The sequence below is a fragment of the Notolabrus celidotus genome, chromosome 6 (assembly GCF_009762535.1).
Source record: "Notolabrus celidotus isolate fNotCel1 chromosome 6, fNotCel1.pri, whole genome shotgun sequence".
NCBI classification, from domain to species: domain Eukaryota; kingdom Metazoa; phylum Chordata; class Actinopteri; order Labriformes; family Labridae; genus Notolabrus; species Notolabrus celidotus.
This window is the reverse complement of record NC_048277.1, coordinates 35086585-35101878: the sequence shown is the minus strand read 5'-3', so window position 1 is coordinate 35101878 and position 15294 is coordinate 35086585. Positions and strand designations below refer to the sequence as shown.

The 15294-nt window shown below is 43.4% G+C and overlaps 1 protein-coding gene across 2 annotated transcripts in view; it reads right to left on the bottom strand.

Annotated features, from left to right (window-relative positions):
- zgc:113516 (uncharacterized protein LOC541449 homolog) overlaps positions 1–15294 on the bottom strand; it is a 53863-nt gene that overhangs the window by 22967 nt on the left and 15602 nt on the right. The window contains exons 3-5 of one of the 2 annotated variants that reach the window (XR_004631463.1): positions 14425–14577; positions 892–1040; positions 253–340 (exon numbers count right to left, since the gene is read on the bottom strand). Coding sequence is in view for 1 of the 2 variants with exons in the window: in XM_034684855.1 (XP_034540746.1) it covers positions 257–340; positions 892–1040; positions 14425–14577 (386 nt within the window). In the remaining variant the exon portion in view is untranslated. The remainder of the gene's footprint in view (positions 1–252; positions 341–891; positions 1041–14424; positions 14578–15294) is intronic. The other variant, XM_034684855.1, reaches the window with a different exon arrangement.

Sequence of the window (15294 nt, the reverse complement as noted above, 5' to 3'; positions counted from 1 at the left end):
GAAAGAAACATTTATCACTCTGAAAAAGCAGCAATTTGTCCTGGCTGCATCAGAGGGAGGACACAGTTTCATAACGGCAGAGAAATAAATGATATCATCGACAGAGAGGTGACACGAAACCGGACCGTGTTTCTGCTCATCACACGCTCGGGGAAGCTATTCCTGCTTCTCTCAATATTCCACGTTAGGCCTTCGTGAAAAAAAATCAGTATTTGGAGGCAAATTGAGGTTTATTTTCATCACAACACATACCTACCAGCAAATTCATTGAAGTGATTGCCAATATCGAAGGCCTGGTAGTTGTAATCGGCGTACTCGTAGTCAATGAATTTCACTGTTCCTGATGGAGGAGGAGAGGGGAAAAGCAGCAGCAGTTACCAGGACAACATGACGAACACTTCCTAGGTACGGGGGTCTACAGAAAAACTGAAACCTCCTTTTTTTATTGAGAGCACAGAACCTTGTAGGAGTCAAAGGAACAAGGAGTCTCTTTTGACTGAGAGTCAACCCGGGCATCCTTGTGAAACACGTGAAAGAAACGAAAACATAATAAAAGGATCCTGCAAATGAGGTAAGATTTTTCATAAAGGAGCGAGTTTGCAGCGGTGCAAAGGTTGCCTTGTGTGTGTAAAATAAAGGGGAGAGGTATGAAGACTCTATGAGTTGCATTATTTCAATCTGATGTAAAAAAAAAAAAAGATATCGATTTAACGTGTGAGTAAAAATCTCTCATCATCACAGAGCCACGGCGAGAGAGTTAAACAGTCTTTTAACAGGATTCAGCTGCTTCACTTTCAAAGACTCGTGCCACAATGACTCAAACGAGCTCATTCAGCGCTAAACTTAGTATGCTCCGCCGTGGCACCGACATGCCCGGCGGCTGCTCCTCACCCTCTTTGTGGTTGTAGATGATGTTTTTGGTCAGGAGGTCGTTGTGACAGAGGACAGTGGGCGAGTCGATCTGGGAGAGGTGTCTCTTCAGGGACTCCATCTCGGCCGACAGAGTCTCAAAGCTGGGGACCTCTCGCTCCGCCGCAGGACTGAGGGAGGTGAAACAGAGAGATTAGGTTTTATTAGAGGCCAAGAAGAGGAGGAAGAAGAGGAAGAGGAGGAGGAGATAGACATGTGTCTTTTTCCAAGAGAGAGGGGTGTCTTTGATTCACAGCAGCTCAGAGGAGTCACTTCAGGTGAGGCTAATAAACTGCACATATCACAATTAACAATGGTTGTCTGTCTCTCTGTGTTAGCCCTGTGATAGGTTGGCGACCTGTCCAGGGTGTACCCTGCCTTCCGCCCATAGCCAGCTGGGATAGGCTCCAGCCCCCCGTGACCCCTAACGGGATAAGCAGTCAAGATAATGGATGGATGGATATCACAATTAACACCAACACCTGCACAGAGGTCTCAGAAAGTAACATATCTTAACTCTGATATAAGTGAGACAAAAATCTTCAATGAGGCAAACATCTATTTTAAGGGTTGAGCTAATTATTCTAAAATATATAAAAATGAGTCGTTTGTAACTTCCTTTGAGGACTTAACTTCAGGGGTGTCACAAGGAATTCTGGGTCCCATGAAAAGATCATCTGGGACACCACCACCACAACCAAATCCATGATATCGCCTCCGTTACATTTACGACCAATTAAAAGCTTTTAATAATTGAGGCTTTATTTTATAACTAACCACAGAGGGGACGTGTGATATTTCCACAGCAGCAGCAGCAGCAGCAGCAGCAGCATTTAATCTGAAACTACAACATAGCTTATAATCCAGCTGTGTTTAATACTGGATTCTGAGTGTGTGTTCATTGCACAATGACAGAGGAAGATTTTCAGATTCTTTGCTTATGTGAAAGTTGCCCATCAGTCATATAAATACTCAAGATATGACTTCAGTAAAAGATGTAAAAGAAGTAGAATCTGCAGAACGTCTGCAGAATTCTTAATGGCATGACCACGACAGACTGATGTGCAAAATTGCATGTAACTGACAAAACCAGAAGCTAGCTGGTGGTTCTGGCTAACACGTGCCTCCCTGAAGTATTAAGATGATGCCAGATTCCAAAACAAAAAAAAACATGACACGAAATGATACAACACAACACGGCACGATATGAAACTACATGATACGACACGATACGATACCACAAGACACGAAACGACACGACATAAAAGGACCTGACGGGGCGCTGGTGGCCTAGCGGTCTAAGCGCCCCACATTCAGAGGCTACAGTCCTCGTCGCAGGGGTCCCCGGTTCGATTCCCGACCGGTCGACCATTTCCTGCATGTCTTCCATCGCTTTCTACTCCCCATATTTCCTGTCTCTCTTCAGCTGTCCTATGGAATAAAGGCAAAAAGGCCAAAAAATACAACTTAGAAAAAAAAAAAAAAGGACATGAAACAAAACGACAACACGCCATGAAATGACAAGACATGACACTATAGGCAAGACATGAAACGACACGATGCAAACAACACGACACAAATAAAGAAGCAACATGAAGTGGAAGAAAATCGCGGGACTCCACTGACTCCACCCACTTTCTGTGCACAACACACAGCTCTATCTTAAAGTGACAGCGACTTAAAACATCTATCAAAATGGAACAAATAAAGCCAACAAAACAGCCCCAAATCCAATAACAAATTTCCTATGCATTACAATTAGCATTTCTTAATCAGAATCAGAATCAGAATCAGCTTTATTCGCCAAGTATGCTTGAACACACAAGGAATTTGACTTTAGTAAACTGTGCTCTCTTTGTACAAGGCATAAGAATAAGAACTACAATAAAAAATAAAATAAAAATATAATAACAATAACATCAGCTATAAATACAAAGAAACAACAAATAGGCTTGACTAATATGTACAGGCTAAAATAATATGATAAAGTGCAGTGGTGAGTTGCAGAGGTAGTTTTACATTATAAAATAGCAGTTAAATAATACAAAAAATAGAAATATGGAATTCTGCTTGAGAATTGTTGCATTGTGTATCTACATGTATATTTACAGAGAGTATTGATCCGACAGGTATGACACTGTTATGGTTTAGTGTTCATCAGAGTGACAGCCTGGGGGAAGAAACTGTTCTTATGGCGGGTTGTTTTGGCGCACAGTGATCTGTAGCGCCTGCCGGAGGGGAGGAGTTTGAAGAATTTGTGTCCAGGGTGTGAGGGGTCAGCGGTGATGCTACCTAATTACCACAACTTTGCCTCACATATTGCATTTTGCACCTGTTTGTCATATTTTATTGATCTATTTTAATGTGTGTGTGTGTGAGTTTGTGTTGAGCAGAGTGAATGGGAACAGTCCTTTTTTTGAGAGACAGCAAACTTTGTCTGATTTGAACATGCAATGACAATAAAAGGACTATTTTATTTTATCTTTTTAAAGTGCAAAAACTAAAACATCCTGCAGATTGTGATGTTAGGCTTTCTTTTAAACATTTTCCTTTAATATCAGGTTGAGCTCCATCTAATTTAATTATCTTATAAATTGTATTTTAGTTTGTTTGCTGGGTGTCGGTTCAGCTCAGAGTTTAAATCATGTGTGCACAGATGGTAGAATCCATGAAGTGGTGGCTATCTGATCTGCAGCATGTCATCCTTCCCTGTTTCAGACTCCACTGTCCTCTCAACAGAGGGCATTTTTACTTGAACCAGTTTATTGTTTTGTCTTTCTTTTGATTGTTTCCTTCATGCATCAGGTAACAATATCCCATTCATCTGATTTTAAATGGACTAATGGTTCTAAGCAAAGCTAGTTGAAGGGAGATGAAGAAGAAAATACATGCTCACTCATTGAACAAACCACAGAGACATTTTTTAGTCTCATTGTAAAGCAGCGTTTCCTCTGACAGGAGGTGACTCACCTGCCTCTCAGAACTGCTCATATAGAAACAATCTGATCCGTCTGCATGGACACACAGACTCGGTGTCCAGTTGTTACTATAAATATTTGTTCAGTGGGCTCACACCCACGCACAAAGAATGTTAAAGAACAGACTTCCTGCAAATTATTTCAAAGGAAATCTGAATTTATGAACTGAGGTAAAAAAAACAAAACAAAAGGTGAGTAATATTCATCAGAAATATTGGCCTTCAGAAATCTCCTTAAGGAAGTTTGATTCCTTCACTTGAGGAGAAAAGATAAGGTCGAGGAAGAGAAGTAACCTTGTGTAAATAAAGAGAAATTAAAACTTCCCAGTGAGAGAGAGAGTTCGCTAGAAGAATGCAGACAAACTTTTTCATGAACTCCTCACTTTTCCCTCCGTGTTTGTAAACTGCAGCGGCTCCGAGAAAGGCCACATGCCTGTTTTTTTTCCCCCTCCTCTGATTCCTCCATCCATCCATCACAGACGGCACACACCGTCGTCCTTGGACGTCAGAGCGGAATGCACCTGGAAATAAATGCTGCGCAAGCGTCTCCCAATTAATTTTCATGTTTCCTTTTCAGCCGTCTGGCCACCATAAGAGGCTAATTTAAACAGTGTAATTCAAACAGTATTCACGGGGGGACAAACAGACGCTCCGGTATTATACACACACTCGTGGACATAATTTAGAGAGGCCTGTTAGGAACGCACAATAAAAGCAGAGGAGAGGAGACTTGTTTATAGTGGTGACACAGAGCTCTGCTGCCTCCTACACATCCTCATCAACACAACTCATTTTGTACATTTCCTCCAGTGTGTTCACTCTTCCTCTCTGCTTTGCATTAATGAAAGGAGGATTGATTGAATCCAAATCTGAAATATCTGTCGTTGAGTGTGCAGGAACATATGTATCCTCTCTAAAGCTCACTGCTGTTTTCTGCTTTTTTTTTTTAGAAGTAAAGTTATTTAACCGTGCTACCCGAGCCAAAAGGGACTTTATTCCAAATAGCGTTTTAAAAAACATGTAGGCCTGGAGTAGAGCTGAGTGTGTTCCACTCAGACCTATCAGCCTGTGAGATCTTTGTTTGTTCAAAATCGACCCCCTCTGACACGCACAATTCACCCATCTCCTCTCCAACACGAACTCAAACACAGCCTCACACGTTGAATCACACTGATTCCTTTTCAGCCCCGTGCATTTCTTTTTTTCGACTTAACAAAACTGACTTTATCATAGAGCGCCCGCCACGATTGCTCGGAGTCAAAAGCTAAATGAAAGACTTGCATTGACTTGAAATGGAAACCTGTCGTCTTGCCATCAGATCTTTTCCTCTCTCTCTTCTCTGGCCTTTTCATGCCAAACAGTGCTTCAAGTGCGTTCGCCTCCTGCTCCTTGTCAAGTCTCTGTAAGGTAATTAGTGGAATTTCCTCCTCTGGCGCTTCATTATCAATGTGCCTTATTTACATATGATTTCAAACACCAGCCGAGCTCTGCTGATTCTTTTTTTTTTCCTCCTCGCGGTTTTTATGCGATTATGGGAGAGCAAACGGGAGTCACAGCAGGGGGGCTTTTAGGAGGAGAAGAAGATGCTGCACTCTTGCTTTCCATTGCTTTTCTCTCTTTTCTCTCCCATCTCTGACTTCTTTGGCTGTGCACTCTCTCTCTCACTCTCTCTCTCTCCATGCAGCTGCCTCTCTCTCCCTCTCTCTCTTTGCACAGCGGGTGGCTTGAGAGCTGAAGACCTCCTCTGCAGGTGCAGCCTCTTCCTGCTTTCTCTCCCTCTGCCTTTCTTTCACCATTTCCTCTGAAGATCACATTCAGAGCAGCCCCTCGTACATTCTCAAGCACAAAAGTTTCTCTGATGCCTGTTTGAAACCTCGTTTTCTGTCCTCTCTCTGTGTGTCTGTGCCTCTGCAGGAGTGTGTGAGTCTCACATGCCCTCCAGAGACCAGTGAATATGCAAACAGACGCTCTTCATGGATGTGAGTTTGAACCCCTAAATTAGCCTCTCATAAATCAAGCTTCAGCGCCTTACTTTCCCTGCACTCTTTATTATTCTACATACTCATATTATTTATATTTCCCTGTTTTTCATGCCTGTGTCTGAGCAGCAGTGGACTCCGCTCATTCACACAAAAGTCTCACAATATAGCACCATCTATTGGGCCTCTTAATGAGGTGCAGTCTGCCTCTTTAGATGCAGAACACACAGCGTCCTGATTCAACCATAAACTCGTCACCTCTGGTTCCACATTGCTGCATGCGAGTGATAACACGTTGGACAAATTAGGACTTTTATAGAACTTGTGACTCATACTTATTATAAACTGCTGTGCTCGGGTTCAAAGTGAAGCTCAAATGGAAGAAAAAAGGAAGATTTGCAGTCAGAAATTAAAAAGTTTGAGATCAGATCTCAAGAAAGAGTCTAGTGCATGTCAGTGTCAGAGTTTCCTTTCATGCATTATTTAGTTTCCAACATGATGAAGTTTCACAAAGATCATTATCGGCTGCCCATAACTTTTAGAAGAGATTTTTAAAATTATTTTATTGGTTTTTAAATCTCTTAATGGTCTTGCTCCTTCTTATTTATCAGATTTGCTTTTATCATATGAGCCAGTGAGAGTCCTCAGGTCTTCAGGTAGTGGATTTTTAATTGTACCAAAAGCTAGAACAAAGACTCACAGTGAGGCAGCTTTTTATTATCACGGCCAACGCCTGTGGAACACCCTACCTGAAGATCTAAGCTGCACAGAGCATCAACATTTTTAAAAGCAAACTCAAGACTGACCTTTTTAGTCTCACTTTTAACTGAGTTTTATTCTAATAACAGTTTTATTTCACCTTACTTCATTCATTTATTTATTATCTAGTTCAATATTTAGTCACTTTTTATTTAATTTAAGTATAGCATCTTATTTTCTTTTAATGGTTTAATATTTTAGTGTTTTATTATCTCAGAAATGTATTTTATTTTGGTGAGTTTAATTTCCTGTGTTGAGTTTTAACATCTTATGTTTCCTCCAGCGTTTCCTCATTTAGACATCATGAGAGCGTTTCCTCGGTTCGTTTCAGCAACTTCTTATGTATTTTTAATTTATTTATTTATTTTATTTTTTACTGTTATCACTTTTAAAGCACTTCATGGCCCCAGAATGCCACCCCCCCCTCCCCCCTTCCTGAAAGTTCCCATCTCAAACTTTAAAACTAAAAGGTGAGCGAGTGTTTGCCATTCAGTCTTGCCCGAGTATCTCAGGTGAGCTTCATCAGGATCTTCTTTTAAACATATTGTTATCAAAAGGCTACATGATACATTTATTTTAAATTTAGTTTTATTCCCTCCTTGTTTTTAAATGTTTTACTGATTTTTAATTGTTTTTAGTAGTTTCTCTTTTACTCTGTTAATCAGCTGTTCCTCTTTAATTCTCTTGCTAGTTCAACATGTCTCCCTGTCTTGCTTTATTTATCATTGTTGGGTTTTTCTAATGTTGTAAAGCACTTTGTAACATCTGTTTTGATAAGTGCTGTATGAATAAACTTTATTATTATTATTATCACTACTTAAAGCTAGGGTTGGTAGTCTCGGAAAACCAGCATGAATTTGAATGTAGCTTTTCCTCATGACTCCGTCTAACCCATCCCCTCCTCCCTGGGAGCTCCTCCAAAACGACGCCCCCCCCGCTCACATGTACGAGCGCCGCTGACTTGCGACCATATGATGGTGACTGATTCAAAACCGGTCCTCACCAAAACATTCTCATAGTGAAAGTTAAAAACACAAACAAACATGGCTGCTGTTAGTACTCACAACTATCATGCTAGCATTATCCAGTTGTACCGGTGACACGATATCAGGAGAAAAGTTATAACACACATATAATACTGTAACAGCTCTCCTGTTTGTTAAACCTGTTCAGTGTAGATGTTCTTAATTCCTACAGTGTTGACAGTCAGTGAAGGCATCAGGAGAGGTGTAGAGTGTGTGAGCTGGAGAGAGGAGAGACGAGAGGAGAAGTTCTTCATTCATTCAAACATTGATTGTTGTTTTGTTGGTTGTCGTGATCACGGCCGACAGTGACCGGTTATTAAAGATCAACGTGTTCACGAATCGTCTCGTCATCACTACAGCGTCCGGACGGACGCTACAATAAATCTATATTTTCTGTAGGACTTACTGAACGTCATTAATTATTCTGCTTGTTGATGAGAGCTTTTTAGACTCTGATCCGGACTACAGTCCTGAGCAAAGCACCTCATCAGGTCAGAGGGGACAGGCCCGAGGACGAGCGAGAGGGGCAGTAAATAGAGTCAGGGGAAGCAGAGGCAGGAGACGGGGACTCGGAGGAGTGCACGCCGGGGAAATGTACGCGCAGGAGGAGGGCAGAACGGCTGGACGGGATTTGATTGGTTTAAAATTTGGGGAGCCAAAAAACGGTGATTGGTTGGTGTTTTCCCAGGTTTACTCCGGCTGTAGATAGCAGTTTTTTTCACTCTTTTTTAAGAACACATTATGTATTGATTACCATCAGGACATAAAGATCATTTTAACCAGTATGACAAAAAGTGTATCGAAATCTGATTACCAACCCCAGCTTTAATGTTGACTTAATGTACTAAAGATTGTCAGACTCTCTGGAAACAGAACTATTAAAATCTAAATCACGTACAGTCTGTCTCCTAAAATGCAAAAGGAAACCCTCGGTCCTGTAAATGTTCTCCTGAGATGATAAAACTTCATCTGATTTGGATTTTAAAGATAATTCACTTTTTTAAAAAGCTATTTTTTTGGGGCACTATTTCCTTTATTGATGAGAGACAGGAAATGAGGCGAGTAGAAAATGCAGAAATATACTGTGTATTGTTCTAATAGCTGATCTGACATTCATGGGCCCCTTGAATCATCCTAACTTTTCTCCCCCATGCAGCACCCCTGGCTGTTGCTACGTCATTACCCACAAATCAAGTTTTTCACCAGAGATCACATTCTCCTCCTCTCTCCCACAAAGTGCACATTATGAGCACATCATGGCAGCATCAGGAAGCAGGAAAACTCTGCTGTGGCTGAACTACAGTGAGCCGAAAGGGACAAAACAGCATGAGATTCAAAATGATTTATTAATTTCAGACTTTGGGGAGTCTTTGCCCCAGGCGGAGGAGTTTAAGTATCTCGGGGTCTTGTTCACGAGTGAGGGGAAAAGGGAGCGGGAGTTTGACAGACGGATCGGGGCGGCGTCTGCAGTGATGCGGGCGCTGTACCAGTCTGTCGTGGTGAAGAGAGAGCTGAGCCAGAAGGCAAAGCTCTCAATTTACCGGTCAATCTACGTTCCGACCCTCACCTATGATCACGAGCTGTGGGTAGTGACCGAAAGAACAAGATCGCGAATACAAGCGGCCGAAATGAGCTTTCTCCGCAGGGTGGCTGGGCTCAGCCTTAGAGATAGGGTCAGGAGCTAAGACATCCGGGAGAGGCTCAAAGTAGAGCCGCTGCTCCTCCGGATCGAGAGGAGCCAGATGAGGTGGTTCGGGCATCTGGTTAGGATGGCCACGGGGAAGGCCCAGGACACGCTGGTGAGACTATGTCTCTCAGCTGGCTTGGGAGCGCCTCAATATCCTCCCAGAAGAGCTGGTGGAAGTGGCTGGGGAGAGGAGTGTCTGGGCTTCCCTGCTGAGACTGCTGCCCCCGCGACCCGGACCCGGATCCGGATAAGCGGAAGAAGATGGATGGATGGATGGACTTTGGGAACACGGACAGCCCTACAGTCTATGATTTACCTGTTACTCAAATACCCTATATAGTCTATATTTGATGGAATCATGGTGCAATATGATTTATTCTTACTAAATATTCTGCTTTACACTAAAAATTGAACAAGCCTTAAATACAAAGCTGCTCAGACATTCGTTTTTAAATTTGCGCTCCATCTCTTTATCTGTTTTGAAGGATGTCTGGACATTGTGCAATCTGTTGTTCCCTAAATCTAAACTAGGACAGAAAGCTTTTCAGACTGATGACTGAATGATTTTAAGTCTTTGGTGAAGTGTTGTGAGTCCAGGAGGAATTTCTGTGTCTGATGATTTTAACATTTCTGTGACCTGCAGACTGTGTTTGCTTTGAATGTGCTCACCTCCTTTGCAGAGAAAATGTGTCTGAACTCACACCTAAACTCAATCTGGCCTCTGCAGGATTTTAGTCTCTGCATCCAGGAAGCTAAAACGCCTTATCATGTCTCCTCCACTGTCCTTTTCTTTAAGGGATGACTCACCCTTCTCTGGTACTGAACGTCTTTGTCCATGTGATAAACCTCAAAAAGGAAACTCCACATGTTCAAAAAGCTCCAGCTTGAGTTTTGGTGGACTTCCGACCCCTCCACACAAACATAAACACGGCTGAACGTTTGACCGATAAGGGAGAGCTCTGCAGGAAGCTGGAGGACGAGCTCTGTTTCTTTGTAGTGTCTGAACCCCCTCCCTCCCCTCACCTTTCACCCCGTGACCCCTGTCAGAGATAATGCAATGTCAATGCCACGCAGGCCACGCCCCCCGCTTCGTCCCTCTGACCAATCGCAGCCCGTCGTGACCGGCTCCGTCCACATGAGGAGAGAGGCGAATGTGCCAACACCCTCGGAGCTCTGGCTGTTACACGTCGAGGTTTAAGGTTTGATGAACGTGCTTTTTGCATGTGAGAAACTGATAAGACATCAGCGGAGAGCTGCTGCCGGAGAGATAAAGATTTGGAGAATGTTGCTGGTTTCCATCAAAAAGGACGACAGCAGATATCTCGCGGTTATCCTCCTCACACGAGCTCGACAGACATCTGTTTAAAACTGATCAGAGGAGACAGAGTGAATGTTTACTCCTCTCAGTTGATCCTTTCCTCCACCTGACTGAAAGATGAACCTGCTGATCCTCAGACACTCTCCCTTCACTCTCTCTACACCTGCAAACGTCTCACAGTATTGATTTCTCTGTTAGATACTCGCACTTGACCATCATCTTCCACATTCCTGCACAACTGCAAGGTTGTTCCATTAAACCCGCTGTACATATTTTGTATTGCATTATATTATTTTACATTTGTATTACTTCTTTTTCTTTTTCTATTTAAGTTTCCCTGACAGTAAGAAAACTGCTGTGAGCTCATTTTTACTTTATATTCTATGCACCAATAACACAGAGGCACATCCTTCATATATGAAAACCTCCTTGGCATTAAACTAAACTTCTGACTTTGAATACTAGGGACATAGACACACTTTTCAACAATGCTTTCTTCATTTCATGCAGAAGCAGACAAAAGCAAGACTCTTATATATAGTTGTGAACGTTTGATTTCACTGTCACGGGCAGATCCTATCAGCTGAGCTCACTGCAGCTGACTTCTTTCATTTCCAGCTGCATGTTTTATCCGAGTCTCTTTATTTATTATGTTGTGTTTTTGGTTTTACATGACTAATCAGTAATAGATTCAAAGTAAAACTAAACTGATATGTAAGCTCCAGTAAAGTGTCTTTGAGTTTGGCTCCTTGCCCCTCAGGTTGATGAATATTCTCCTCTTGTTGTGATAGAACAGAACAAAAGACCAAAGGTGCACAGCTAAAACTCAAATCTTATGAGTATTTGTCAAAACATTTCACATCTTTTTTTTTTTTTTTTTTTCTTTCTTGTTTTCTTTTTTTCTTTTTTCTTTTTCTTTTTCTTTCCTCTTGTCTGCATATATAACTGGTTTGTGTCATGTTTGTCACAAACTGTCAAATATTAATGCAATTTATTCTTGCAGCAAAAGAAAAGAAAGAAAACATTTTTCTTCTGCTTGTGACTGTGTGCATGCAACCATCACCATCCCTCTTAGAACTCTGGCCTATCTTTTATTGACAGCTAATATCATGTTCTGTAGAAGAGGGCGTGTACACCTAGCTGGACCAAAAAAAATAAAAAAAATCAAGAGAAAGTGAAAGAAAGATTACATAAGGATATACAAAGGGACAGGGAAAGAGAAGGAGAGAGAGACCTAACACACTTAGATGGAGAGGGACCATCTCACCATGACTCCAAAAACTCTGTGTGGTGATACTAATGATTAAGCAACCCTTAGTGTCCACAATCATTACTGAAGCTTGGGTCGCAGAGGGTTGCCGCCGTGCTGTGTTCTATTTGTGTAACAAGACCACCACTGGTGCAGATGAAACCACTTGGGTCAGATCAGCCGAGCGGTTCGGCCCGGCACCCGGGCCGCGAGAGCAGTCAGACCGAAGGACCCAACCCGCCGCGGGAGACCCAGGCCAGGGGACAAGCCAAGGACCCAGACCGGAAGCAAACAGGCACCGCCGGAGCACCCAGGGCGACCCCCAGGTCACCTAGTAGGAGGAAAGGGGGGCGAGGGGGGAGAGGTCCCGCAGCCCCCCCAAGGGACACCCCCACAACACCGCCCCCACAGCCCCCCAAGACGGAGCCAAAGGAGCCACCAGGGCCGAGGGGGCCCAGCACCAGGAGCAGACAGCCAGGCAGACGGGCAGGACCAGGACCAGAGCCCGCCAACCGGCGCGCCGGAGCGGGGGGAGGGCGGAGGCGGCAGGGCCAATCCCCCCCGCCCCCCCCAGACGGCCCGACCACTCCCCCCAGCCACGCCCCCCACCCACGCCCTGCGACTGATGGACCAGACCGCGGGGGCATGGAGGGACACCCCAATGGCTGCCGTAGTAACACCCCCCCAGCAGCGCGCCACCCCACCCCCCCAAGAGGGCCGCGAGGGAACCCCCGGGAAACCCGGCCCCGAGGGCAGCCGCGGACCAGACCCCCACAGGGGAGGGGGCAGCAGGGGGACGGAGGGTGACAGGGACACCAGCCACCCACCCAGCCCCGATGGACCCCCAACGAGTAGAATAATACTTATAATAATAATGATAATTGTTCTCCACAAAGTTTTTCCGTTTTGTCACTGGAGCCCCATTCACCACTCACCACTGTCACCTGTACTCTCAGCTGAACTGGCCTTCACTCCACTCTCGCAGACAAACACACTGGTTTCTATTCATTTACAAATCCCTCACTGGTAAAACCCCGTTATATCTACAGTCACTAATCAAACTTCACAGCACAAACCGGAGCCTGCGCTCAATTAGCCTTATCAAACTCATCCCACCCAAAGCCCGGACCTCCTTTGGTCGCACCTCCTTCCAGTTTTCCACTGCAAATGACTGGAATCACCTTCAACAATCCCTAAAGCTGACCTCTCTCATTCCACTCGCCACTTTCAAAAAACTACCCATTCTCCTCTACTGTTCCCCCTGCTACTACAACATGCTAACTGTCTCCAACAAAAACAAACTCATACGCACCACAAACACTGCCACCAAAATCATCCGCCTCCCCACACCCAACCTGTCTGACCTCAACAACAGAGCCATCACACGCAGAGCACGCACTATAACACTGGACCCCCAACACCCCCTCTACTCGGTCTTCACACTACTCCCCTCCGGTCGCAGGTACAGATCCCCTTACTGTAGGCGAGCCCGATTTGGCAGAAGCTTCGTCCCATCGGCCATAGCACTGCTAAACAGAATGCCACTGTAATGTGTCCGGTGTGTTTATATGTGTCCGGTGTGCATATATGTGTCCAGTGTGTTCATATGTGTTCGGTGTGTTTTTATGTGCCCAGTGTGTGCATATGTGTCTGGTGTGTATATTTGTGGGATGCGGGGCACCATTGCTGTGAGGCTGGGTGGATGATTATGGTTATTGTGTTCATACATGTATTCCTGTACAGACGGTGGCAACAAATATCCTTATTAAGGACAAATAAAGATCTATCTATCTATCTATCTATCTATCTATCTATCTATCTATCTATCTATCTATCTATCTATCTATCTATCTATCTATCTATCTATCTATCTAATACACCCCATAACTCAACATCACTGCACTTGCTTTTAAATTGCTTTTAAGTTGTTCACTGCTGTCATATTTTTGTATTGTATTGTTCTGTCTCTAGGTATCTCTGTTTCTTGTTTTGTCTTTTATTTATTGTCATGCCACCTGTGTTGCCTCCTCGCCCAGGTCGTTATTGCAAATGAGAATTGGTTCTCAATTAACTCACCTGGTTAAATAAAGGTTAAATGAAATAAAATAAAATAAAATAAAAAGTCATATAATAGTTAGTAATAACATAAATAAACTTCATATCTGGACTTTTCATGTCAACACAGCTTATATTAAGCGTTAAGATATATTTTAAAAAGATAAACTAATATACTTAGTAAGAGTTGAATTTTTGGAGGAGCAAGTTTTAGTTCGACACACTTTTTTATTTTCTTTGATGTAGCTGACAGTTTTTGTGTCTCTACCCTCTCCTGACGTCCCTCTGTTGTTTCCCCTCTTCTCCTCCGTGATCAGAGATGCATGCAGAACAGTCTGTTCTTCATAGTAATGGTGAAATAATAAGTCACTTCTCTTACAACCAATAAGAGATAAGTATTTAAAACAGTCCTGTAATAAGTTAAGACATCTTTAAGTCTACTGAGAGGATTTCACAGTCTCTGTACCTTGTGGATCCGGGCTGCTCAGCCGGGCTGCCGTTCAGACTGCTCTGCACCAGTGTGAGAAAGTGAGACATTTTGGTCCAGAGCAGAGGTTCAACAGGCCGACCACACTTTGGCTGGATGGAGTGGATTCTCCCCATCTCTGCTGCGATCAATCTGCAGAGAGAGAAAACATTTCTCAGATGAGCCTGGCTGACGCTGTTATTGCACAAACAACCATTATCAGAGGAGAAATAAAACTCCCTCTCCATTTAGCGCTCTTATCTTGTTCTCCTCCTTTTAAAAAAATGGGGCTTGTTGCACCGGTGACCTTTCGACTATTTGAGAGCTGGTTCTTTAGCGGTGACATAAAGTCCTCTTGGTTTCCCCACACAGGGTACCAGGTGATTGATGTGTGTCGTGGCCCTGGCTGCTCGGCCTCAGCTGGCTGTGTTGTGTCCCACTGTCCTGCACTGAGAGTTATGATGCCGGCCTGTTATCATGAGGATGATGAATGAAACCGGGGGCACGGCTACACAACATTGCTCAACATGAAACATGACTCAGCTGAAATAATTAAAGAAAACACCTGCGTCAGCACAATTGAAATGCTCGGCATAAATACACACACAAACGTCAGTTCATGCACACACACACACACATGACCTCCAGGAAACACACACACTGTTATCTGGGAACACAAATGTTCAAGGTTTCACATCAGCTGCTGAATTTATGCAAGATGACCCCTGAATGCAACATTTTCTTTATGTAACACTGAAACCCAGAAAAACTGAAATAGAAAATATTTAAAAAATACCAATGTATGCTTTATTTTAACATTCTTAGCTTATAAGGGCTTGGGAAAAATGTTCTCCTTCATGATGATGCAAA